This window comes from Marmota monax, unplaced genomic scaffold (genome assembly GCF_021218885.2).
Source record: "Marmota monax isolate L192 unplaced genomic scaffold, Marmota_monax_Labrador192_F-V1.1 WCK01_AAM20220418_F8-fsc00017, whole genome shotgun sequence".
In the NCBI taxonomy this organism is placed as follows: domain Eukaryota; kingdom Metazoa; phylum Chordata; class Mammalia; order Rodentia; family Sciuridae; genus Marmota; species Marmota monax.
In genome coordinates, this window is record NW_026695241.1 from 7,092,919 (window position 1) to 7,117,931 (window position 25,013).

General features: G+C 46.5%; 1 protein-coding gene across 7 annotated transcripts in view; it reads left to right on the plus strand.

The window, feature by feature from the left end:
* Nucleotides 1-25,013, plus strand: part of Foxn3 (forkhead box N3) — a 387,213-nt gene that overhangs the window by 155,350 nt on the left and 206,850 nt on the right. For 6 of the 7 annotated variants that reach the window (XM_046440684.2, XM_046440692.2, XM_046440690.2 and 3 more), the window contains exon 3: nucleotides 14,739-15,295. In XM_046440684.2, the coding sequence (XP_046296640.1) occupies nucleotides 14,753-15,295 (543 nt within the window). In that variant the 5' untranslated portion in view covers nucleotides 14,739-14,752. Of the gene's footprint in view, nucleotides 1-10,709; nucleotides 10,824-14,738; nucleotides 15,296-25,013 lie in introns of those variants that run through there. The other variant, XM_046440688.2, reaches the window with a different exon arrangement.

The window sequence follows — 25,013 nt, forward strand, 5'->3', positions numbered from 1 at the left end:
TATTTTTAGAGCATCATGATTGCTGGTAATAACTAATGGGGGAAAAAAAACTCAGCAGAGAAATAAATGTGTAACAGCTGTGTCTGCTTAAATTTGATTAAAGGCAGTAGAAAAAAAAAGTAAACAGAAGAATACTGTGACAATAGACGAGGGGGAGACAAGTATCCCTTTCATTGTGAGAAGTTTTACAGACAAAACTTGCTGTACTTCGCAGGGCCGGCAGTGTCTGTGTTTAAAGTTTACTTTACTGTTTGTCTGGAGTGGGATCAGTGTTGTAGTGAATAATTTATAGCCAGCATGAATGAGCTCATTAGTCACCTTTTCAGACTTTAAATGAGTTTTGTGGTTGTCATTACTCGAGCCTTCTGTTCAGCCGCGGAGCAAAATGACAGTTTGGCAGTTGGCTGTTCCCCTTCAGGTCTGCGCTGGCTTTTGTATTTCACTGAAGCTTTTCCTTTCTTAGCCTGTGCTGTGGGCCAGGAACCCTCACATTTCAGTTGCCTCTTTGCACCCCAAGTTTAAATGAGAGGTTTGGGGAGAAGAATCACTGGGTTGTATCTGCCAGAGAGAATAAAGAGGATGAAATGAGCTTTCTCCAGCAAACTACTGTGTATTAGTTCCTTTATGCTCCGTTTGATGATTCAAGTTACTCAGAAGCAAAAATCAAGCTGGCCATCCTCAGGAAGCTGGGGAACCAGGTTGTCACAGGTGGTGGGTGTTGGAGGCAGGGGATGTCATGGGAGTTTGAGGAGAAGGATGTTTCAGAGTAAGTCTGAATTGTTTTGATTCTGACCGTCAACAGATGTGGGGGAAGAAACAGTCTATAGCAAGTCTGCTGGGTTAGATTCCCAAGGCCACAGGAAAAGCATTTGTTCCTATAAAGGGATTGACAAGAAGCACTTTCAAGGGGCTGGAGGTGTAGTTTAGGGGTGGTGGAGCTCTTGCCTAACGTGTGTGAGGCTCTGGGTTCAAGCCCTGCAAAAACGGGGTGGGGGAAGGCTTTTCAGTCTTTCAAGATCCCAGCCAACATGGAGGTCCAGGATCACTGGGAATGGCCGTTACTTCACCCCCCATCTCTTCATCTACCCAGCACAGACCTCAACAAGAAAGTGAGCTATTGCATTGGCCTCCGCCTCCCAGTGTCTTTGGCTGGAAGGCTGCTATCTGTGGAAGACTGGCCTAGGTGCACCAGTTACAGGTGGGATTCCTTTGGAGATGATATTCCAAGGTCTCTCCCTCCCTTTGAACCTGAAGCTGGCCTGGGGCAGCTTCCAGAGAGCTCTGACGTTCACTCCCTGGGAATGGGCCCCATCAGCAAGTCCAGGACACCTTGACCTGCTCAACTTGGTCTGTGGGTAACCTCTGTGGACACATTGATGTTTTCCAAGGATGCTTCCTTCGGCCGAGTCTCTGGGCTTTTGTTTTGAGGTTCCTCTGACATTTTCTATGAGCAACAGGCACTAATGGTTGCCGTCACCAACGTGGGCAGCACCCCTTTCCGGGATCCATATTGTTAGACAGCTGGCCTAGCGCTGTGTGAGGCATGTAGAAAAGATGTTCAATATTCCTCTTTGGAAGAAATGCCAACTTAAAAAGGACGCCTGGTTGTTTGGGGGCCAAATCGTTGAAACCAGTCAGAGTCACATGGCTTTGAGTACAGAGAAATGAGGTGCTGTTGGATGCACCCACAGACAGAGTTAGCAATCCATTTGGCTACTTCCTTTCCAGCCCCCACCCTTATGCGACTGAGCATGCACTCATGCCTCATAATTTATGGGCACGTTTTGCTTGCACCTGAATCTCAATATTAAAGGCACAGGGAAGGTTGGGGGTGCAGCTCAGCAGTAGAACACATGCAAGAGCATGTCCAAGTCCCTGGGTACCATCCCCAGGAAAATAAATAAATAAACAAACAAACAAACAAATAAATAAATGCACAAGAGACCCTATTTTGAGAAGTGATGGGGTTTCAAAACCTAAAACTCGGGTGAACTTTACCATCTAACTGAGTGGAGACTTCGGGTTTGACTGTTGTAATAAGTTGAGTTGCTAATCTCCAAAAGGGAACTTGGTACAGCAGGGAAATATGTTGGTAGTATTTTTATCTGTGTACTGTTTCCCGGAGAGTTTATCCAATTTGGAGCTTTTGCTTTCTTTGAAAAAGACTCATGGAAAGATGGATTGTTTTTTCTTTCACATCCCTCTAAAAAAGCAAAGTGAGAGAAGTCGCTTCTTGGCATGGGTGACTGGGGCAGACTTAGCTGCCGAAACCCAGGAGACCAAGGTACTTGGCAGGCTCACTGGAGGGAGAGAGGAAAACAGGCCAGACTCCTACAGACACCGCAGCGGGAAGGGTTGATGAGGCTACTCCTCTTTGATCTGTGGAGTTAGTAGATACAGGCTTGAGAGGGGTACACTTTCTTGGGGAAGCAGTAGATATTTTTTATTACCACCTTGCCTCATGTAGTGAGCAGAAGGGAGGGCAGGGGCCTTGCCTCGCATGCCACTTACAGTGTGTTTGATGTTCACTTCCCAGTTGATTATGTATGTGTGTGTGCGAGTGTGTGTGTGAGTGTGTGTGCCTGGTACTGGGGATTGAGTCCAGGGGTGCTCTACCACTGAGCCACATCCCCAGCTCTTTTTCTTTTTGTTTTGAGACAGAGTTTCACTAAGTTGCTGGCCTTCAACTTGCTATCCTCCTGCCTCAGCTTCTGGGTTCAGCCTTCAAGTCGCTTGGGGTTATGGGCATTTGTTGCCACGCTGGTCCCCAAACTCTTAGTTTATGAACTATTTGCAAATTGGTTCATACACCGAGTCTATGAGATTGAGAAAACGATTTCAGAAAGGGAAAGCTTTACCAAAGACCCCTGAACAATGCAAATACATGGGAAGCAAGGGAACACGGCCACATAATGTAATAACAGGCCTCTAACCTCTCACCTGGGCAATTTCTAAATTTCCAGGATTTTAAACAATGCTCCAGCAAACACCTTCCTAAATACACTGTTGCACCCTTCTGTTCATTTATTCCATACATCTTTATTATCTTCTGTGCCGCAGGGGCCCTAGCATTAATGCTAGGTGCACAATGCTGAATGAAATGGTCTTCAGGAGTGGATTCCTTCCTGGGGTAGGCAGTCTGGTGGGAAAGCTAACTGCCCTATTATGGTCTTGCTCCAGGATAAATTCCTACAAGTGGGCAATTGAGATCAATGAGTAGGTTCATTTAAATTTTAATCCATTTTGTCAGGCTGCCCTTGTGTAGAGTCTCATCAAGCCACCTATCCGGTGGTGCCACCAGTGCCCACATTGGCATGGCAATTCCTTTTAAGTCTGGGCCAATCTGATAGATGAGAGGAGATACACAATTGCTTTAATTTGCATTTCTTTGATTTTTTTTTTAACTGAGGTTGAACATCTTTCCATGGGCCTATTTCCATTTTTGTGTCTCTTTTTATGAATTTGCTCTTCTGCTTATTAAGGTGATAATTTCTTTTTCTTATTAAGTTGTAAGAGTTATGAATGAAAAGTATCAACCCATCTTCTTTTCTAGCAAATATTTACTCTTTTTGTCTTTTACTTTACTTATGATCCTGGATACTACACACATATTCTAAATTGTTATGCAAATGTGTCAGTGTTTTCCTTTTTATTTATTTACTTGCCCAAATTAATCTACTAATTAGTGTACCAGAGCACCATTTTATATTCCTTACAAATATTAATTCATCTTCAGCACAACTCTATGAAACGTTGGTATAGTTTGGACACAGAATGTCCCTCCAAGGCCTATGGATTAAGGCTCCGTCTGCAGGGTGGTGCTGTTGGGAGGTTCTGGGAGCTTTACAGGTAGTAAGTACCTAGTGAGAGGTCTTGAGGTCCCCAGGCATGTGCCCCTGATGGGGACTGTGGCCCTCTGGTCCCTTCAGTTTCTCTTTTGCTTCTTGGCTGTGAGAAGAGGGGTTTTGCTCCACCACATGCTCCCACCATGATGTGCTGTCTCTCCACGAACCCACAGCATCAGGGCCTCCTGATCCTGGACTTGAACCTCCAAAACTTTAAGCCCCAAATAAACCTCATATTTTTATAAGTTAATCATCTCGGGCATTTTGTTATACTGATAAAAGTTCACCAATACGGGTGGGTATTGTTATCTTCTCCAGCCCCATTTTTTTTTAAGGTACAGAAATTAGGTAAAGAGAAGGAAATTAAGGATCCTGACTAAGGCCATCTAGCCAGTAAGAGGTAAGTCTGAGCACAAACCTAGCCAGTATCTCCCTGCTAGGCCACAGCACCTCTGCTCTTGGTATTAGGCATGGTGTGTGTTTCTTTCTTTGTGGTATTATGCTCGAATTTGGGACCCCCAAAAGACCACCAGAGACCAAGATCGATGTAAGCAGCAAAGAGGTGTTTATTGCGAGCTAGCTCGGTCCTCCGCATGCACAGCAACTGGTGACACTGAGAGGCCCCGAGCCCAGGGTTTGCAGCAGTTTTATACACTCTTTGTGGAAGGCAGGGACCCCACATACATCATAGCATCTCTTAGCAAATCATCACACACCGCGGGAAAATCAAATAACAACTCTAAAACATGATTAGCACATTCACTGTCGGGAACAAGTTGGGTAGGGGTGATTAGTTACTACAAGAGGGGGGTTCGTTTGAACTGATTGGTTTAAGCCAAAAGGGGTGTTCCTGTTGAACTACATGGTTTCCCAACACGTTATCAACCACCATAAACTACTGGGAGGGTCATCTGGCATCCCAGGTATTTTCCCTGTCCCATGCTGATTGGTGGTTGCTAGGGGGTTGCTATGGGTCCTCACCTAGCCTGACTGAGTCAGGGACACCTGGCTCTGCTGATCTCTCCTGTTATTTGCAGACAAACAACTCAGCAGGGTGGGTATGTGCCTAGGAGTGCTCTGTGGGTCTTTCCAAGGGCAAGGGTCACGCCCCTTTCCTTGGACAGGCTTAGCTCTGAGGTAGAGGCTGATTTCTCAGTGGTTGCTTCATACATGCCTGTCTCCACGCTGATGGCTTATGCCACACTGTATTTCTCCTGGTTCCTTCTAACTTTCTTCCATCGGTACCGGTCATAGAGTCACTAGATGCTTAATAAGTACTTGTTGACTAAATGAGTTGATTAAGTCTGGATTTCGGATCATCTGCTCACACTTTTGTTTATGGTCAGAGGAGCTGGCAGGTTCAATATTTCCATTTTGCCTCCAGCAGGTGACCAGACAAGCCCAGGTCTGACTGGGGCCCCTGAGTTCCTGAGCTTCACTCCACCTGTTCAGCTCTACTTTCCCTCACTCCCCACCCCTTATCCCCTCCTGGAGCCAGCTTTGGGGCTCTTCTTCCTACTGGAGAAATTCTAAGAAGACGTTCCCAGACCTCACCCTTCAAATCTTGGTAAACACCAAGAGACACCAAAAGAAAATATCCTCCCAGAAAGGATGACCAGCAAGCCACTTGATGGCCAACCCTTCCAGCTCCCTGAGAGGTTCCAGGTCTGTCTCTTCTCCACAGAAGGAAAAGAAATGAGGGTCTTTTTGAAGCGTGACAAATGGCATTCTCATACATTATCTCAAAGAGACTCTTGGTCAACTCATGATAAAAGAGTTATCTTTGACTTTAATCTCTTCCTTTCTTCTCATATTCAATCATTTGACAGATCCTCTTGGTTCTTCCTTTGAAGACTCACTCTCATGCATTCATTTTTTCCAGTCTTATCCATTTTTTTTTTTTCTAGAATTCAGGGGATTTCAAAGTGTACTTCCCAGACCCTCAGCAGCCCTTGAGAGCTTTTCAGAGATGCAAATTCTCAAGCCGCAGCCTAGACCTTCTGAACCAGAAATTCTGGGGGTGGGGGCCAGGGAGTGGTATTTGAATCATCCCTCTAGGTGATTCTGATGCACAGTCAAGTGGGGGAAGCACTGCTCTGATAGAAAGGCCACCTTACCACTAGAACATTATAAAAGGTGATGAGCATTCATTGCAGAAAATTTGGAAAGTATAAAGAAGTACAAAGAAAAAAAATTACCTATAGCTGTCAGAGGAAGGGGACTACCTATTTACCATTTTCTCCCCGGATTTTCTAAAAATACATTTAAAAATAAAAAACAGTCCTCCTTCCCTTTGTTTTGGTGGCAGGATATCAAACCCAGAGCCTCCAGCACACTAAGCATGTGATCTACCACCGAGCTCCACCCTTAGCCCCGACTTTCCCTTTTGCAGTCATTTCTGAGTTCTTCTGTCAGCTTTTGCTCCTCCATTTTCTCCTTTACTCTCCCCTTGGATCCACCATTCCCATTCATCTTTTGAATTCTATTTCTCATACTATAACTTCTGGGGCGAAAAATATCCAGCAAGCTCCTTCACTCTGCAAACTTAGTGCCTGGGAACCTCTCAATGCTGGTAATTCCAGGGGTTTTGTGGTAGGATGCTTGCACACTTACCAAAAATCTGTGTGCTCCATAGGGACAAAGACCCCAAATCTCTGGCCCTCAGTGCAATGTCACGTAATTGGTAAACAGTGAATGATGGCATCTTCTAATAGTTAAGTCACATTTGATAAATCTGTCATCCATTTCTTCTACCCGGAATAGCAGTTTATAAGCAGGATCATCTCGTAGTATTTTCTCAAAGTGCTCATGCCTGGGTCCTATCCTAGGAGATTGGACCTAGGAGGTGTGGCTTCTTGGGTAGTTCTAATGTGCATCTCCAGTTGAGAAGCTTAGGTCTAGAACAGTCATTCTGGGGCTGGGGTTGTGACTCAGTGGTAGAGTGCTTGCCTAGCATGCGTGAGGCACTGGGTTCGATCCTCAGCACCACATAAAAACAAAATAATGTGCCCACCTAAAACTAAAAAAAATACATAAATAAATAAATATTAAAAAAAGAAGAGTCATTCTGCAGTTCCATAGATCAAATGCCATCTTTATTAGATTATCTGTTCAAAGTCATCTCCCCTTCCTTTCCCAGGTCTGTTGTATCAGATGCCCCACCATACCCCTTGTCTCAGCTGTTAGTAGAAGGCAGAATCACCTGACTCAGGCTAGACCAATCAGATTATTTCCCCGAGAATTTAAATGATGTACTGGAAAACCTGAGGTCCTCTAGAGATGGTGGGTGCTAAAAGTCAGAAGGCTTCAAGACTTAGCGCTGCTGTCCACATGTGGCTATCAGCAAGGAAGCCCACTGCAGGGAGACAAGTGGAGCAATATATAGGAAGGAAACAGGAAAGACATGGTTTCAGAGGGAAAGAGATGGAGAGAAAAATTTCCTGATGATTGTCCAGTTCTACACAGCCAGATCTGCTGCCTGCTCTGGGCTTCCTCTCATGTAACCCCCTGCCTGTTTTTTTCCAGTACTAGAGATTGAACCCAGGGGTGCTCTATCACTGAGCTGCATCGCCAACTCTTTTTATTTTTAACCTTGACACAGGGTCTCAATAAGTTGTTGAGGCTGGACTTGAACTTGTGATTCTCCTCCTTTAGTCCCTTGAGTTGCAGGGATTACAGGTATGCACCACTGCCTCTGGTTTATGTATCCTTTAGAGTTTGTTTGAAGGATTCCGGACAAGTAGCCCCTCTTTCCAGACCTGCCTGAGTTTTCCCCATTCTTGCAAGTCTCTTGAGTCCTCCCATCCACAGAAAGTGATCATTGCTTATCCACTTAGTTGTTCCTGCCTCTTAACCATCCCATAAATAAATCATGAAGGAAGAACTGAGCCCCACAAGGATTGGAGTTGAATGAGCTAGTATTCAGGCCTCTGACTTTCCAATACTTATGTGCTCTCCAGCCCAGCCTGTGGCCAGAAGGGACTACAGAATGTTCCATCAAATCCCCAATCAGGAAATAAGTATTTCCCAAAGTGAGTTCCAGGGCACACATAGGATTCTACTGTCAAATGTGCTTGTGAAACAGTGGTTTCAAATGGTTCCACTTGGTTGACACTTCTCGGGGGTGGGCTAGGATACATAAGGGTATTTTTGAATGTTCATAAGGAGAATTGAGAATGAGGCAGTTCCTGAATGAATCTGGCCCCTGCACCCTATGGCAGGAAGTGTATCCCAGAGTTTACTCTAAAGCTCACTGTGGCTTGCAGCAAAGGTCTGGCCCCCCTGTTTCAGACAGAGAGACCAGGAGATATGTGTTCCTTGCATGTCATGCAGGGCTGGCTCACCACTTTCTTTCTTTCTTTTTTAAAATATATTTTTTAGTTATAGTTGGACACAATCCCTTTATTTTATTTATTTATTTTTATGTGGTGCTGAGGATCGAACTCAGTGCCTTGCATGTGCTCGGCAAGTGCTCCACCGCTACAACTCCAGCCCTTACTACTTTCTTTTTAGAGTGACATCTTTTACATCTCTTGCAACATCTGTAATGGGAGAGGGAAATTAAGAAATATGTTAGCGAATGCAAGAAACCAAAAACCCACAGAGGGAAAGAAAGGCAAGCTCTTGAAGGCAGCTCACCTCACCCTTCTCCACCCTCTGCCATGGCTTCTTAGGGCCCAAGCTTGCTATGTATGTTAAATTTGTGTCACCTGGGATGACTGGTTCAGATTCTAGAAGCTAAGAGCTTGTACAGAGTTTTAAGAATGACATATTTTGTGCTCACATCACCTCTTTTTGAACTCAGGAAGGACTGAGGTGAAAATCATCAGTCTCTTGTAGCTGTGTTTCTAGCTAGTCTTTCCAACTGTAGTGTGAGTGTGCTGGAGGGTTGGGAAGTTTAGGAGCTGGGGATTGAAAGGGGGAATGGAAGGCCAGCAAGGAGCTGGGAGAAAAGTCTGCCCAAAGAGGCTTGGACAAAGGTTCATAAAGTCAGCTCTGATGATCCTCTGTTGGTGATTAAGTACACTCAAGTGACATGTAGATGGAAGGGTTCGACCTGTATTATCCTGAGCCACTGAGGACTGCCTTTGTCTTGTCTCTGCTTTGGTTGCCAGTTCCCACCCTTACAATCTCTGGTCTGAGACTTCAGCGATGACCTAATTTGTCTTTCCCCCACCCCCAACCTTTACTTGGTGACTCTGGGTTGTTCACCTCATGTGCTCAGTGATAAAAAGGGTGGGGCTGGATGACCTCAGGCCACCCTGAGCCTCCACCTCTGTCTGAATGGTCTCCAGAGTGCTGGGAAGTAAAGAGGTGTGGGTGAGTCTGAAAGGCATGCTTTTGGTATGGACTCGCCACCCATGATCTTGAAGGTTGTTTTAGGGTGGCTCTCTGATGGGGTTTCCTTATATTTTGAAACAAACTTTTCAGAAATCTCCTGGTATTTCCCTCTACTCCTCTTCCCTCCTCATTTTGGCTACATTGGTACTGCCTGTAGAGGGGTTTCCCAAGGCTGGTTTCTCCGTAGTTTTCCAATAGCTCACAATGTCCGTCCACCAGCTCATGTGAGCTCAGTCAGGTGGGGATGGCAGGAGAAGTGCCCCGTGTTGCTTCTCCGTAGAAGAACCTACCAGTTTAGCTACCTGGGAGTGATGTGCAATCATATTTTTATTTATGTCACCAGCAGGGTGTCCTGTTGGACTCTCTGCTTTCATCCTCTCCAAAGGCAGCTGGTTGATGTGGCCTTAACAGTGGGTGGCCATTCTCTGGAGGTGCCTGGAGACTTGGAGAAGTGACTGCGCAGTTTGCTGGGTGGCTTGCAAATTGTCGGTCCGGTTCTAGGGAGCTCATAATGAAGAAGTGACTTGTTTTCGCTCCAGGCCTACAAGTCAGCAGGGGCTTGAGTTCAACCCACTAGAGAGGCCCCACCGTCATGGCCTTTAGGGCCCGCCTCTTGGTCTGTAATGGCCACCCTCCCTTCCTTGGCAGATGCTTGGCCACCTGGGCTGGAGCTAGGATGCCTTTCTTCCGGGGGCATGGGGTGCATGCTGGAGGAGGGTTCGGGCGCTCCTGGGAGCTCTGCCAAGACGCAGTAGTTGAGAGAAGTGGAATCTCCTCACCATCACAAGCCTCGCTCTCATCGTAATTCTTTTTATTTTTACTTTCGAGCCTTGTAAGGCATGCGGATGGGATAGGAGCGTTCCGGCGACACGTTGCCAGCTGTGCAGCGCCGGCCGGCCCGTGAGGCCGGAGCCAGGGAAGGGGAGAGGCCACGCGCCGCCCGCCCCACCTGTCCCGCTGCCCACGGCCGCAGCTGCCCCTGGTCGCCGAGCCCACGCCGACCTGCTCCGTCCAGCGGTGAGGCAGAAGATGAGTCCGTGCAGCCCAGCCGGGCCGAGGCCCGGACTGCGTTTGTGGCGCTGTGGGGCGCGGGGCCCAGGACAGGCCAAGGCGCCGGGGGACGCGAGGGGCCGCCCCGGTGGGTCCTCGCCCAGCGCCCCAGGCCGCCGGCGGCCCGGCCCACGTTTTCCCTCTCTCCGGCTCCCTCCGCCCCCTCCGCTCCGTCCCTCCCCTCGGCTCTCCTCCCTCCCCGCGCTTCCCCTCCTCCTGCCTGGTCATGTGTCGCCTTTTTTTGTTTGCAGTGGAAACAATTTCTCGCCGCTCGGCGCGCCCCGGCCCGACGCGCCGCGGCGGAGGCGAGCGGGAGGCGGGACGGGGCGGGGAGAGCGGCGGGGCCGGCGGGAGGACGCGCGGCGCGCCAGGCGGACGCCGCAGGTCCCATGCCGCGCCGCGACCCCCGCGCCCCTGCCGCCCGCGCCCGCGGCCGCCCCCCGCCGCCCGCCGCCCGGGGCTCGCCGCGCCGCGCCCGCGCGTCCTTAGCGGGGCCACCAAGCGATGCCCGCTGGGCGCCCGCGAAAGTTTGTCGGCTCCGCTGAAGGGCAGCGGCGCCCCCGCGCCCCCGTGCTTCGCTCCGGCCAGGTGAGTTTGCGGCTCGCTCCCGCCGGCGCCCGAGAGCTGGGGGGACTCGGGCGGGGGACTCGTCCGAGGCGGCCCTGGAGGCTACCTCGCCGCTCTCGGAAGACGAGGGACTTCGCAGCTCTTGGGTGAGGGCCGGGTGGGGGGCCTGGCCAGGCGGGGAGATCAGAGCCCCTGAGCGGGGAAGTTGCCCGGGCCGAAGAGTTTCCTGCCCCGACGTGCGGGCCGGTCCCGGTGCCCCGGTTGCCGAAAAGACCCTGGAGGCAGAGTTGGTATTGTCTGCGGGGGACCGGATTCCCGCGGCCCCGGGTCGGGGAAGGGGTGCCGATCCAGCAGAGACCCCAAGATGAGAAACAGGCTCCTAACAAAGATTCCCTCCCCCCAAACTGTGCAAGATTGGCACCCGCCGCGAACGTCTCCCGAGACCCCCGAGGCCCGACCCCTCCTCACCCCGTCTCCTTGAAACCCGTCTTGGGTTCCGGATAAGTTGGGGGGTCGGCGGGCTTTTATTGATTGGTTTTTAAGGCTCGCCACGGTGCAGCCAATAAAAGGTTTATGACATCTGACCGGCAGTGAAGGTATGCGAGCTCCCAATTGCCCTGGGTGCGCGGAGAAGAGCAGTTTCCCCGTTGCGTGGCAACGCCGCTGATTGACTCGGGAAGCAGCCAATGGTCGCTTTCGCTGGTCCCCTTGAAATGTTTTTGACAAGTACAGTAGACCTGAGTGGAGCGCGTGCGTGCGTGCGCGCGCAGGGCGGCGGGGGGGGGGTTGTTCCTCGGGCCCCCAAACTCCAGACTGCCCAGCTTCACTCGGGAAGAATTTCTCAACTTTTTAAAGTTCACATGGAACATCTGTTCAGAGCTGGGCCATAACGTCTTTGTCAGTTCTTTGGAGACGTTCTAATACCAGGCAAGAAACTCAGCTTTCCTGCTACATTCTCTTCGTTAAAAAAAATAAATAAGTAAAAAAGGAAACAAAATACAAAAAGTGTGTGTGTGTGTGTGTGTGTGTGGTAGAGGGAATGTAACCAATAACAAGCCTAAAAAGTTGTAAGGAGGTCACTAGTGAAAACTATTTGCGAATCTGGTGAGCAACCTTATTGGCAGCAGATTAGAAATGTTTGCTTAACTGTGGGCTCACATGATCCAGACTCCCCCCCTCCACAAAATAGGAGGAAAAAAATATTTGGCGATTATGTAGCGTATAATAATGGAAAACTCCTCAGCTGTGGTTTCTGGGAACTGGGTTTTTTCTTTTCTTTTTTTTTTTTTAACACGAACTAGTGATCAGCAGCCATCCATACTGTTACCATAAAATGAGAAATTTATTGGGATGCAGTTAACAGAGAGTCTGCGGGGAGCACAAAGCAGACAAATGATCGCGGGGTATGAACCCCCAAACCCTCTTTTTTTTCGACCGTGCCATTTTTTTTTTTTTCTAATATAACCACATTGCTTGCAGTGTTTGTTTAAAACAAAAGAAAACATGGAGAATAGCGTGTTAGTTCCTTTGGGAAGCTACTGACAAATAAGCAAATTAAAAAGAAAGAGAGCAGCGTGTTGTCATAGCAACAGTGCAATTAAATTACTTTACTGTCAGCCATGATATAATTTTCCTGTTTGGAAGCTCAGGAGACATAAAACTTTCATTTGGAGCTAAAGTTGACTTCAGTGGCTGAGTAGATCTCCTTTGTGTCTGCTCTGTGGGTATACTGGAAATCAGGACGTTTTCTGATGGGGACTGAGGAAACTTTTGAGACAAGCCTGGCTTTGATTGGTTCATAAATAAGTTAAGAGCAATAACTGACAGAAATCTGTCATATCCCAGACTTAGAGGTACTAGCTTATTTATTTATTTATTTTTCTTTAGCACGTGTCATGTAGAACTCAGAGTAGCTCCCTAGTTTGACAGAAAGAAATACTCCAGTGGAGGAACCCAAGGCATCTGGTCTGTCCTGCCTGGGTTGGGTGGTGATGCCAGGTTGGAGTTTTCTCTCCTTAGAGATGGGCATCTGGCAGCAGTTCCAGAGAGCTGCCCCTCCCACCTGTCCAGCAGGTTGTCTACCTCAGGGAAGAGGGAAAGTGTTGCAGTTCACTGGCCTCCTTGGCTGGTGGTTTGCTGCCCACTTCTCTCTCCCTTTCTAGAAGCCCAGGCTGGAGCTTGCCCTGCTGAAGCGGCAGTTATTTCAGAGGTGGTGGGAATGGACATTTAGAGGCTTAGAATGATTTTGTCTCTGCTTTTGATGTGTTCATTCATTTTTTCTAGGTAAATTGTTTGATCTTTTTACTCAAGAGGAAAAAAAATTAAAACACTTTTCTTAATAAACTAAGCACATTGTTTGCGCAGTACAAAGGGAGGCTGGAAGACTTTTTGTTACATTTGCTGTTCTAGCTTAGGTGGAGTGCTGGAGGGTTGAATGTACTTTTTATCTGTAGAGGTTGTTCTGTTTGTGATTTGCCACCTCTTTATTTGTTTTTCTCATCAGATATTATTTTACTCCCTGTTCTGGGTCACTGATTAAAATGGGGAGGGCTCCGGTGAGGGGAGGGAATAGAATACTGTAACAATTTTTGTTGAATTTGTCTTCCTGCCTTGAAGCTGCCAGTTGCTCCCTTTCCTGACTTTTCCCCCCCAACCAGTTCCAATTTTAGTTAATGGCTTATCTTTCATTCCCACTTATTTGTCTGAAATCATTTTCTTTAGCATTCTGGGTGTGGTGTCCTAATAAAATTTAATGTGCTTCATAGTCAAGTTCAAATCCACAAAATCCTTGCCATCCTCTTCCAACTTGCCAAATGTTATTAAGTTTGCAGTTTTTGTCCCCCCCCCCCCCTTCTAACAGGGATTAAGCCCAGGGGTGCCTAACCACTGAGTCATACCTCTAACCTGCCCCCCCCCCCCGCCCCCATATTTTTTAGTTGTCAATGGAGCTTTATTTTATCTTTTTATATGGGGTGCTAAAAATTGAACCCAGTGCCTCACACATGCTAGGCAAGTGCTATACCACTGAGCCCCCACCCCTAGCCCTTTTTATGTTTTATTTTGAGTCAGGGTCTCATTAAGTTGCTTAGGGCCTTGCAAAATTGCTGAGGCTGGCTTTGAAAAGTTTGCAGTTTTTGATCATGACTTTTCGGGGGAGGAATTGGTTAAAAGAACCAAATCAATGGTCCCTGGGGCCACAGTTTTAATTCCAAGGCCCTTGTAATGATCTTTATATAGAAATGGCTGAACTTAATCTTGAATAATTGCCCTTAAATTTATATTTATTTATTTTTTTTTCATTTTAGCTGGGAGCAGTGGCCGCACACCTGTTATCCCAGCTATGCTCTGGCTAGCCTGGGCATACTAGTGAGATCCCATCTCAAAAACATAATAAAATGAATACAAATAAAATAAATGCTATAAGTGTTTTCCTTTTTTTTTTTTTTTAGAAAAATAAACAGACTGATTGCACAAAGCCTTTTCCTTTGTACTTATTTTGTAGTTAATCATGAAGCTCCAAAGAATTTTACATATTATACTTTTGAGTATTATGGAGAAAGCAGGATACCAAGTAATAATTGATTTCCCCCAGGACATGGTGAGAGCCTTTGAAGGTCTAAGGGAGATGGTGAATTTCTTATCCTTTTTGTGATTTATTTGCACCTTAAAGATGATGTAAATGTTTTCAGTTAGGTTAAGGGGTATTAGGTCACCCTGCTGTTGAAACGGTGGACTGATGTTTCTTACTAGCGTATTTCTGTGTGGTGGGTTTGTGGGTTTGTGTGGCTCAGTGTGGGAGTCATGAGGTGGTGTCCCTATGGAGCCGTACCCAGAGAGGAGGCTGGGGTGGGCTGAGGGAGTGGGAGAATTAGGGCCTCCTCTGCCTTTGTGTTTTGAGTTTGACCAACGCCTCTGTCTTCGCGCTCTCTCTCCCAGGAGCCTTCACGTAAATGGGTCCAGTCATGCCTGCCAGTAAGAAGCCAGAAAGCTCAGGAATTAGTGTGTCCAGTGGACTGAGTCAGTGTTACCGGGGCAGTGGTTTCTCCAAGGCCCTTCAGGAAGACGATGACCTCGACTTTTCTCTGCCTGACATCAGACTAGAAGAGGGCACCATGGAAGATGAAGAGCTGACCAACCTGAACTGGCTGCATGAGAGCAAGAACTTGCTGAAGAGCTTTGGGGAGTCGGTCCTCAGGAGTGTCAGCCCTGTCCAGGACCTGGACGACGACACCCCTCCATCCCCAGCCCACTCTGACATGCCCTATGATGCCAGGCAGAACCCCAACTGCAAGCCCCCCTACTCCTTTAGCTGCCTCATATTTATGGCCATCGAGGACTCTCCAACCAAGCGCCTGCCAGTGAAGGATATCTACAACTGGATCTTGGAACATTTTCCATATTTTGCGAATGCACCTACTGGGTGGAAAAACTCAGTGAGACATAATTTGTCATTGAATAAGTGTTTTAAGAAAGTGGACAAAGAGAGGAGTCAGGTAAGCCTCATGTGTCCGGAACCAGTTTATGACATATTTTTCTCCACCAAAAAGCAGCTCGTATCTACCACATTGAAGTGTAGGGGTTTATAAATGCCTGTTTTTGTTTGTTTGTTTGTTGTTTACTTTGGCTCATTTAGGTTGTTGTGAAGACTTCTGTTTCCTTAACCTTATGAGTTATGTGCTCTTTTTCGTCTTCATGCTGTCAAGAAGTTCTCACTGATGGCCTTTCTCATACCCAGCCGTGGTTCACAGAACCAAGTGGTTCTCAGTATCGCCCCTTCATGTGGATGGGTCACTAGAGTTCAAACAAAGATCTGTATTCCAAGTGCACCCACTGACCATGAGGTTTCTAACTGTGAGGACATTGGCCTCCTATTGCCACCAACATCTAGAGAAAAATTATTTTTTTTCTGAATATTAAAAAAGATCACCTCCCCAGGATTCTGGAATAAATGAACATCAAGAGACCTTGGGAGGATACTTGAAGGTACTTTTATACTCCTAGACAAATCAGGGACATGAGTTGCCAGAGGACATTTATGAAATTTAGAGTTTGGCAACTTTGAAACTCCATGTGCAAAATTGGCTCAGGGTAAGGGTCCCATTACAGAAGGACTTTTAAAACAGTTGAATTTTGACTTTAAGTTCTTAGCTTGTGCTTTGTGGTTGGCTAAAAGAAGACGATTTTAATAAGCTGCTTTACTTTTCTGGTAAGAATATAATAGGGGGCGCCAGAGATAGGATCCACCCAGCGGAGAAACAAAACCTGATCCAACCTGGTGTTCTGGAAAGCCGTGTTGCCGCAGTTAAAATAAATTGCCAGAAAAAGTTCCGTCCGCAGTTTCATGTCACTGTGCTTTCCAGCCCTGGTGCCCTGCTGTTCATACTTGTTCAAGGGTGGGGCCTGCGGCTGTGCGGGGTTGGGGTCTTCCATGTCTTTCTCTCCAGACACATGTTTTTGTTTCAAGTAGAATCTGGAGCCTGAGAATATTCCGCTTGTCCTTGACGTGGAAGGAGAATATGCATAAGGAGGTGGGACAGCCAGGGTTCTGCTGGCTCAGGCTGGGCGCGTGTGTCTGCTCCCCCAGAGTGTGTGTGAGGTGGGCATGGGGACGCAGGGTGGAGTGGTGGTGTCAGGGGGAGAGGAAGGATGTGGTCGCCACGGAGTCTGACTCTGATGGGATGGAGTGTACAGATGTGAACGTTCGTCTTTGGGGCTCTCCTTCCTCAGGTCCTTATTTTTATGTAGCTGTAACAACCTCTGTGCCAGTTCAAATGAAGGAGAAGTCCCGGGTCCGAGAAGCCCTCTCTTGTCCTCCGTTATCTACTTCCTCCCCCGCTTTCCTTTTTTTTCTTCTTTGAACTGGGGATTGAACCCAGGTACACTGGACCACTGAGCTGCTTCCTCAGTACTGGTTATTTTATTTATTTATTTTTTTTGAGAGAGAGAGAGAGAGAGAGAGAGAGAGAGAGAGAATTTCAATATTTATTTTTTAGTTTTCAGCGGACACAACATCTTTGTTTGTATGTGGTGCTGAGGATCGAACCCCGGGCCGCACGCATGCCAGGTGAGCGCGCTACCGCTTGAGCCACATCCCCAGCCCCAGTACTTGTTATTTTTTGAGATAGAGTCTTGCTAAGTTGCCCAGACTGGCCTTGGGCTTGCAATCCTCCTGCCTCAGCCTCCTGAGTGGCTGGGATTACAAGCCTTCCCTCCATTTTTCAGGTTGGCCATTTGGAGACTGGCCTCTGGACTCCGCTCTGTTGAGTGCTTGAAGTTATTCTAGAAACTTAGGAGACTTATCTCTTTCCTGTAAAGACCCAGCCTGTGAAACTAAAGGCTTCTTATTGGTGGGTCCTTATGGCAAAAAAGGGGAAGGTCTGAGCAAGCAATTCCAGACCTAGACTGTAGAGAAGGAAGTGCCCATCAGGACCTCAGCCTCTGTCACTGATAAAGCCGTGGACAGGGCTTTTAGCTTGGTGTACACGATTCTGCAAGTTACAGCATTTTGCCATAATGCGGGTGCACATAAAAGTAACTCAGCAAATGCACAGTCTGAAATGTTAAACACCAACTCTAAAGTGAGCTGCCAGACTGTGAGGATTATTCATCGTGGAGCCCTGGGAACCGCAAGCTGGTGTTGGGTGGTGTGTGTTACAGCTCACCTGGAGGAACTCCCATCTACCCCCACCTCCACCCACCCCGCCCCGCACTGGATTCTGGGAGTCTTGTTTTCCGGGGGTGATGGGTGTCAATCTGGATAAATGCAGATAGGGTTTGTTGAAAGGGCGTGGTTTTAAGGATTTGAGATTGTTAATCTTGTGAAATGTTGAGTGCTGGCTTCCTACCCATGCTGACCTGCATTGACATGTTTCTGATCAGTGCCAGTCAGTTTTGTGGTTGGGAGTTTGTTCCCAGCCTTAGTGATGCTGTGAGAACAAGGCTAGAGTTGTGTTTTTCCTCTCTCCTCTTTTCTTGGGTTACCCTGGGGCCAGCTGGTGGCTGATGAGAGGCACAACTGCCAGGTTTGCTTAGGTAACCCAGGTATGCTATGGTGTAGCCAGGTACTTCCAGGGCACTGGCCCCGGGCCGTTCACTTGTGGTTTTTCCCTGGGCTAGCTGAATAAAAGGAAAGGCATTCCCCCTGATTGTTTGCCCAGGGAGAGCCCATTGGGCTGTACAGGAACACTTTTTTTTTTTTCCCCGGGGAATTTTTGCTTGGTGGTGGCTCCCTCCTCCTGTAAATTTCTACCTCAACACAAATACATTCAGATGTTGGTGAGAAATACATTAAATGAAGATGAACATTAGTGCCTTGCAAGTTAGTTGTACCAAGTTGGCCATTCACTTTTTTTTTTGTTCTGGTGATTGAAGTTAGATGCACTCAACTGAACTACTGAGCCACCTCCCCAGCCCTATTTTGTATTTTATTTAGAGACAGGGTCTCAATGAGTTGCTTAGTGCCTCACTGTTGCTGAGGCTGGCTTTGAACTTTCGATCCTCCCGCCTCTGCCTCCCAAGCTGCTGGGATTACAGGTGTGTGGCACCACACCTGGTTCACTTTTTTTCTTAAAGTGGAGAACTTGGTTAAGCTTGGCCTAGCAGTGAGAATGAGGAATCCTATGTGATCTTGTCCCTGAGGGCTTGGAACGCGTACCCTGCTGAACAACTGTTTGGCTGGGCTGTTAGAGTAGGAAGGTACTAGATTGCATCAGAATCTCTGGTGGTGTTTAAAAACAATGATCATTTTTTTTTTTAAATTTTAATATTTATTTATTTTTTTTAGTTCTTGGCGGACACAACATCTCTGTTTGCATGTGGTGCTGAGGATCGAACCTGGGCCGCACGCATGCCAGGCGTGCGCACTACCGCTTGAGCCACATCCCAAGCCCCTAAAAACAATGATCATTGCTCAGAGATAAATGGAGAGTTTGAGTTGGATGTAGGCTGTGGAAAATTGGTAGTAGAGATAAGTTTCGTGGGCGTTTCTGATGTGTAGCCAGGTTTGAGAATCCCTGAACCAGGGTCCTTCTGGGTTCTCTTCAGGGCTTAGGTTTCACCAAGACATTTTCTCATGAATAAATCAAAGAAAAAGGACAGTTTTGCTTTCATTTTTTAATCTCTTAAAAGACTTCAAAAGATAAGAGTTTTATTTTTACCTTTTTAATCATAGACATTTCCAAACATACACAGAAGTAGGGAATACAGGGACTCTGCACCCATCACCCCGGTGACCCACATCCAGATTCAACAGTTAATGAGGACCCGCCTTGCTTCACTCATTCTTTGTTGCTGCTGCTGCTGAAATATTTTGAAGCAAATTCTAGATCTCATGTCATTTTTTTCCAACATATTTTAGTGTGTGTATGAATAATTGATAATTTCTTAGACAGTCACATTGCCTGTGTCCCCAGAGCAGAATTACCAGTTCTCTGATGTCACCTAATACTAGGCCCATATTCAGATATCCCTGATTGTTTACAAAATGTTTGTTAAATTGGGGTCCAGACTCGATTTATGAGTTGCACTTGGTTGCGATGTTTCCTTAAGGTTTTTAGTGGCCAGCACCGCTGTCCCCTGCACCCCTTTCTGTGCCCTTGTGAAAGACATCCATCGCTTGGCCTCTTGATATCATTTAACTGGCTTCTCCACCCCTCCCTAAAGTCTGGATCACATTCTGACTTCTGGGTCCCTCGTCCCCGAGAACGTCATGTACAGATGGTGTCATGTCTGTCCTGAAGCCTGGTTGCCCTGCTCGGGGGATGCCGAGGTCAGGCCCTGGGTTCATGTGAGGTCAGCCGCTTTTGACTTGTAAAGTTCCATGTCTGCCTCTCCTCTTATGGTGTCACCTGTTGATATGCTTCGCTGAAATCAATCAAGGCCATTTTAAAGTGTGGGATTATGTTTTCTGCTTTCTAAATATAGGCCTTAGTTAGGACTGGAAGGTACCAACCTCTTAGGCTACTTATAAATGAGAAATAAAATAGTTATTTTTTATACACTGAATTATAATGGCTCAGGTTTGTGTGTTTCTGTTTCTGTGTGTTTTTTTTTTCTTCCCCTCTTGCTGCGTTAACAAAAAACATTATTGTCAAAAGAAGTTTTGTAAAGGAAACACCGCACAAAAGTATGTTTATCATACGTAGGGACAAGTGCTTTAAATATGGTTTTTGTTTTTTTTTGTACCGGGGATTGAATTCAGGGGCACTTGACCACTGAGCCACGTCCCCAGCCCTATTTTGTATTTTATTTAGAGACAGGGTGTCACCGCTTCACAGTTGCTCGGGCTGGCTTTGAACTTGCAATTCTCCTGCCTCAGCCTCCCGAGCTGCTAGGATTACAGATGTGCACCAGTACGCCTTTTGAATACATTTTTAGCTTATAAACATAGGCGACTCGACTGAAAGAGGGCTGAACTGGAATTCTGGGTTCTAGTTTTGGTGCTGGAGGTATCTGGCTGTCTTGGGGCCTCAGTTTCCTCATCTGTAGAAGTAGAGGAGTTGATAGTTGCTCAGGGATTTAACCTGGGTGTCTAGGTGTCAGAGGCTGTGGTGACTGACCACTGGACTCATTGTCAACAATGCCACGTGGCACTGCATATTGCATTTTTTTTTTTTTGGTAGGGAGAGGCTTCCAAGATTTTGTTTGCTTAGTTTAGATTTTTACATTTTGGGGGGCAGGTACTTGGGTTTGAACCCAGGACTCATACCCATTAGGCAAAAGCATTCTACCTCTGAGCTGAGCTACATGGCAGCCCTTTTAAAATTTTGAGACAGGGTCTTGCTAAGTCGCCCAGGTTGGCAGCTTCAGCCTCCTTAGTTGCTGGGATTACAGGCGTGCACCACTGTACCCTAGTTACTTTCTTAATAGGGCCTGTGACTGACCACTGGTTTTCTGGACAGTGGTGGGCCCACATGGAACATTTGCTTTGTGCTTTCCACATGCAGCATCCCGTTGTTTCCTCATTATGGCCTGTGAATAGTTCCTGTTGGTTTCCTTCCTGGAGTAGATGAGGGGTTATGCCCTGAGTGGTTCAGTGACTTTCTGGAGGTCACCCAGCTGGTAAGTGGCAGAATAGGAGTTCCTCCTAATTCCTTCCAGTTGCATAGGACATGATCTTAACCTTAGTGCTGGAGTATACCTTCTCTGTTTAGTGGTCATTGTAGGTGATCTCTGTATACTTCTCCTCGTGTGCAATGAATCTGGGCTATAGGGGAGTAAAATAACTCAAGTAGGTGCTAAATTAACTCTGGAGGTGCAGGATAGACAAGAAATATAGAGAATAAATAGAGGAGATATAATAAGTGCAGAGAATAGTCTTACACTATTAAGATGGGGCCAAATTCTGTCTTTGTCAATAAGTGCAAAGGTCTTGCCTTAACAGAGCACGTGGTTGCCTTCTGGGCTCCTGGTTTTCAGACTCTGTCCCAGCCCCTGGGATTACAGGCATGCACCACTGCATCCTGGCTACTTTCTTAATAGGACCTGTGACTTGCAGGATCCCTGCAGCAGTTACCATCTCTTCTTCCTGGTGGATGAAGTTCTTTTTTCCCACCAGTACTGAGTGTTCATTGAACCCTTGTTGTTTTATAGTCTGAGACAAATCCTCTAAATTGCACAGCTTGGCTTTGAACTTGGAATCTTCCTGTTTTACTTAGCCTCTGGAGTTGCTGGGATTATGTGCATGCTCTGTCACACCCAGCATTCAAAGGCAGGTGTTTTTTTTTTTTTTTTGGTCGTGCTGGGAATTGAACCCAGGTCCTTGTGCATGCAAGGCAAGCACTCTACCAACTGAGCTACATCTCCTGCCCTCAAAGGCAGGTTTGAAAATGAAGTAGCACCTGGTGTCTGTACCCACATATGCATGTTGGCCTCTGATTGCCTCTTGGAATCCAGAGTGTGTTTTCTGTGATACTGGTCAACATACTTGTCTAAATTGGCAGTCATTTTTAGAAAGAAGAAACTTATTATTATTTTTTGATAAACAGTTCTCTTTGAAAGACAGCACACTCTGTCCCTGATGAGTGAATTCTTAAGAATCGAGATTATGCAAAGATGTGATGAGGTGTAGAAGATGCTTCTGTGGTCCTGGGGTCAGTGACAGCCCAGTTCCTTGCACAGTGTCAGAGGCTGCAGTGCCAGAAGATAGGTGCCTCTTGTTCACCTGTAGTACCCTGTGCTCAGTGGATGGGCTGCTTTCTGTAATCTGTGTCCACTGTGTCACCTCAGAAGGTTGAGTCTTTAACAGCATCTCTGCAGGGCCTGAAATAAATAGAGCCCCTATGTCACCCACCTTGGAATAGGTGGCCACTTCATGGCCACTTCCTCTGTGATCCCAAGAAGCCATTGAGCCTCCCTTGTCTGTGTTCCTGGCCCGTCCTGCCTATTGGCTCCTCGTAGACCCCGCTCCTTCCTGATCCCTCCAGGTATCGGATTTCTTGGTGGGGGACACATTTCTGTTGTCCTGCTCTTTCCTACTGTTTATTGCTTTTCTGCACATTTATTCATTCAACAAGCTTTATGAAGCCCCTAATATAATAAGTGTTAAAAGGATACAAAATAGCATTGTGCCTGCTGCCTGTAAAGCCCCCCACCCAGCGAGTTGTACCCAGTCTCCTCCTAGCTCGCAGAATGTCTCCAGCAAAACCCCTTATGTCAGTGCTCTGTTCCCCTTTTATTATGTTTCCCATCTCTCATTACTTTTCTGCAGTGACTTCCTAGGAAAGATGTTGGTGAACCTGATAAAGGTCTATTCAAGGCGTCTGGAACCCAATGCCCCATTAGTGCATGTGTCTGTCCCTCTCAGCTATTGAGGACTGGTGTGTTCTCTTTGGCAGAGATTTGTGGCATCTAAGTAGGTCTACCAGACGCCTCTTCATCAGTGGCCGCAGATCCAACCAACAGATTGTTTTCCCAACCTTCCCTGTTGAGCTGAAGAGGCACTGGGATTTCCCTTTGAAACCACTTTAACTGCGGGGTAATCTCTGCCGTAAATAATATAGGAAGCTGGCACACTGACCTCCTATTTTTCAAACAGGAAGTCATAGGTTTTGCTTTATTCACAAATCATGAGCATTTGAATTAATCCATACTCTTTTTCTTTTTCCTTGAAGTGCTGGGGAAGGAACCCAGGCCCTGCATATCCTATACATGCTCTGTACCCCTGAGCCACACCCTAGCCCTTAATCCACTCCCTTTCTGAGCCCTAGGTCATCTTAATGCTCTTAAGCCTTGGCAAGAAGGTGAAAGTTTCACATTTCATGGAGAAGTCTACCACCCATTTGAAACAGAAGATGAATATGGATATTTTAAAGGCTAATGGAGTGTTTATGTTGATGCCACCTGGTTTGCTAGGCAGGTCTTTTTTTAACAGGTTTTGGTTTTGTCACTTTTAACTTATTCGCTGCTTCTCTCAGTGAATACTTCTAATTAGCCCTGTAAGGATGGAGCCCTTGGCCCTATTTGATACTTTACCCTGGACTGCGTTTTTACACTGCGGCCTTTATTCAAGTTGTTCTTTGCAGTGCCTTCATGTTAATAGGCCCTTGGTAGATGCCATTTTGGGGACTTCAGGGGTCCTCTGTGTATTTGATTTTTCAGTGGAATTATTTGGGGATGTTGAAGTTAAAGTAAAAAGTGAAATTCTGTTCTTTAGTAGCTTTCATTCCAAAGAAACAGAAAACATAATAGAAAATAAAAAAATAATAAATGTAGGCCACACATAATCCCAGCTGCTGAGGTGGGGGGGGGGGAGTTGAGACAGGAGGATCACGAGTTCAAAGCCAGCCTCAGCAACTCAGAGAGACCCTGTCTCTAAATAAATACAAAAAAGGGCTGGGGATGTGGCTCAGTGGTCAAGCATCCCTGGGCTCAATCCCCAGGACCAAAAATAAAAAAGAATAAATGGTAAATAACTGTAAGTACCAGATGTGTGCCTAAGCAGTGAGTAACCAGTATCATCTGATATGAGCAGGGGGGCTTTCCCTCTCCAGGGAGAGGCATTTGAAGCTGAGATAAAACATGGTGGGCAAGAATTTTTGGTTTTTCCCCGACTTGGTATTGGACTTTATGTAGGACAGTGGACACCTTAATGTGCAAGTTTTGAGTATTTCTGATAGAAGTAGAAATGTTGGAGTGAATTGTGCACAGAGCATTGTCTTGGTGTGGGAATGAGACTTCCAAGAATGGATTAGTTAGGATGAGCCTTGACTGTTTTGTCTTAGAAAGTCCAAAGGATTGCTTTTTAAACAAGCTAGAAGTGAGGAACTGAGCAGAATCCCGTCTGTCGTCTTTCTGCTCTGCCATTTTTGGTGCATTGCTGGTTTCCATTCTAAAGTCTTTTCTTGGCCCAAGAGGGCATCTACTAGCATGTTCTCATTTTAGAAAGCAGAAAGGGGTAGGCAGGAAAAGACCAAGGTGGGGGTCCTCCCATATAGCAGTGTTAAGAGGCTCTCCCAGAAACCCAACACTCTGCTTTTATTTCATTGGCTAGAACCTGATCATATGATTTCTTTTAGCAATGAGGAAGGCTGGGAAATGTAGTCATCTCTGGATTCATTGCAACCCCCAATTACAAGTTGGTTTTGTTATTAAGTAAACATTTTGTTTTTTCTTTAGTCCTGGGGTTTGAACTCAGGGATATGGAATCACTGAGCTACATTCCCAGCCCTTTTTATTTTGAGACAGGTCTTGTTAAATTGCCCAGGCTGGCCTTGAACTTGTGATCTTGCTGCTTTAGCCTCCTGAGTCACGTGTGCCATCACACCTGGCTAAGCATGGGATACTCTGCCACAAAGGTCTAGATGCTTACAAGTCCAGGGTTGGTGGGCCCAGTAATGTGGTGGAACAGTGTCAGAGACAAGGCAGGAAGAGATGGTATTTGAAAAGTTAGGTAAATAAGGACGGAGAACTTGTTAAGAGTGAGGATGCCAAGTGGAAAACTGTAAATTGCCCTAGTAACTTAAGTAAAGCTGAGATGCTGACCCATTTTCTAAACATCCCAGTTAACCAGCATTTTGCTTCAAGATATTCTGGTTAAATTGCATTTAATATCTTCAAAAGCATTAGCTTGATAGAGGTGAAGATGTAGCCTGTGCCAAGTGTGATAAGAAGAAAAGCAAGCAATATGTGGTTGAAGAGAGAGTAGTGTCTAAACTTATTCTTTTAATAATAACTTGATGGTTTGCTATGTAAGATTACAGACAGTTCTAAGAA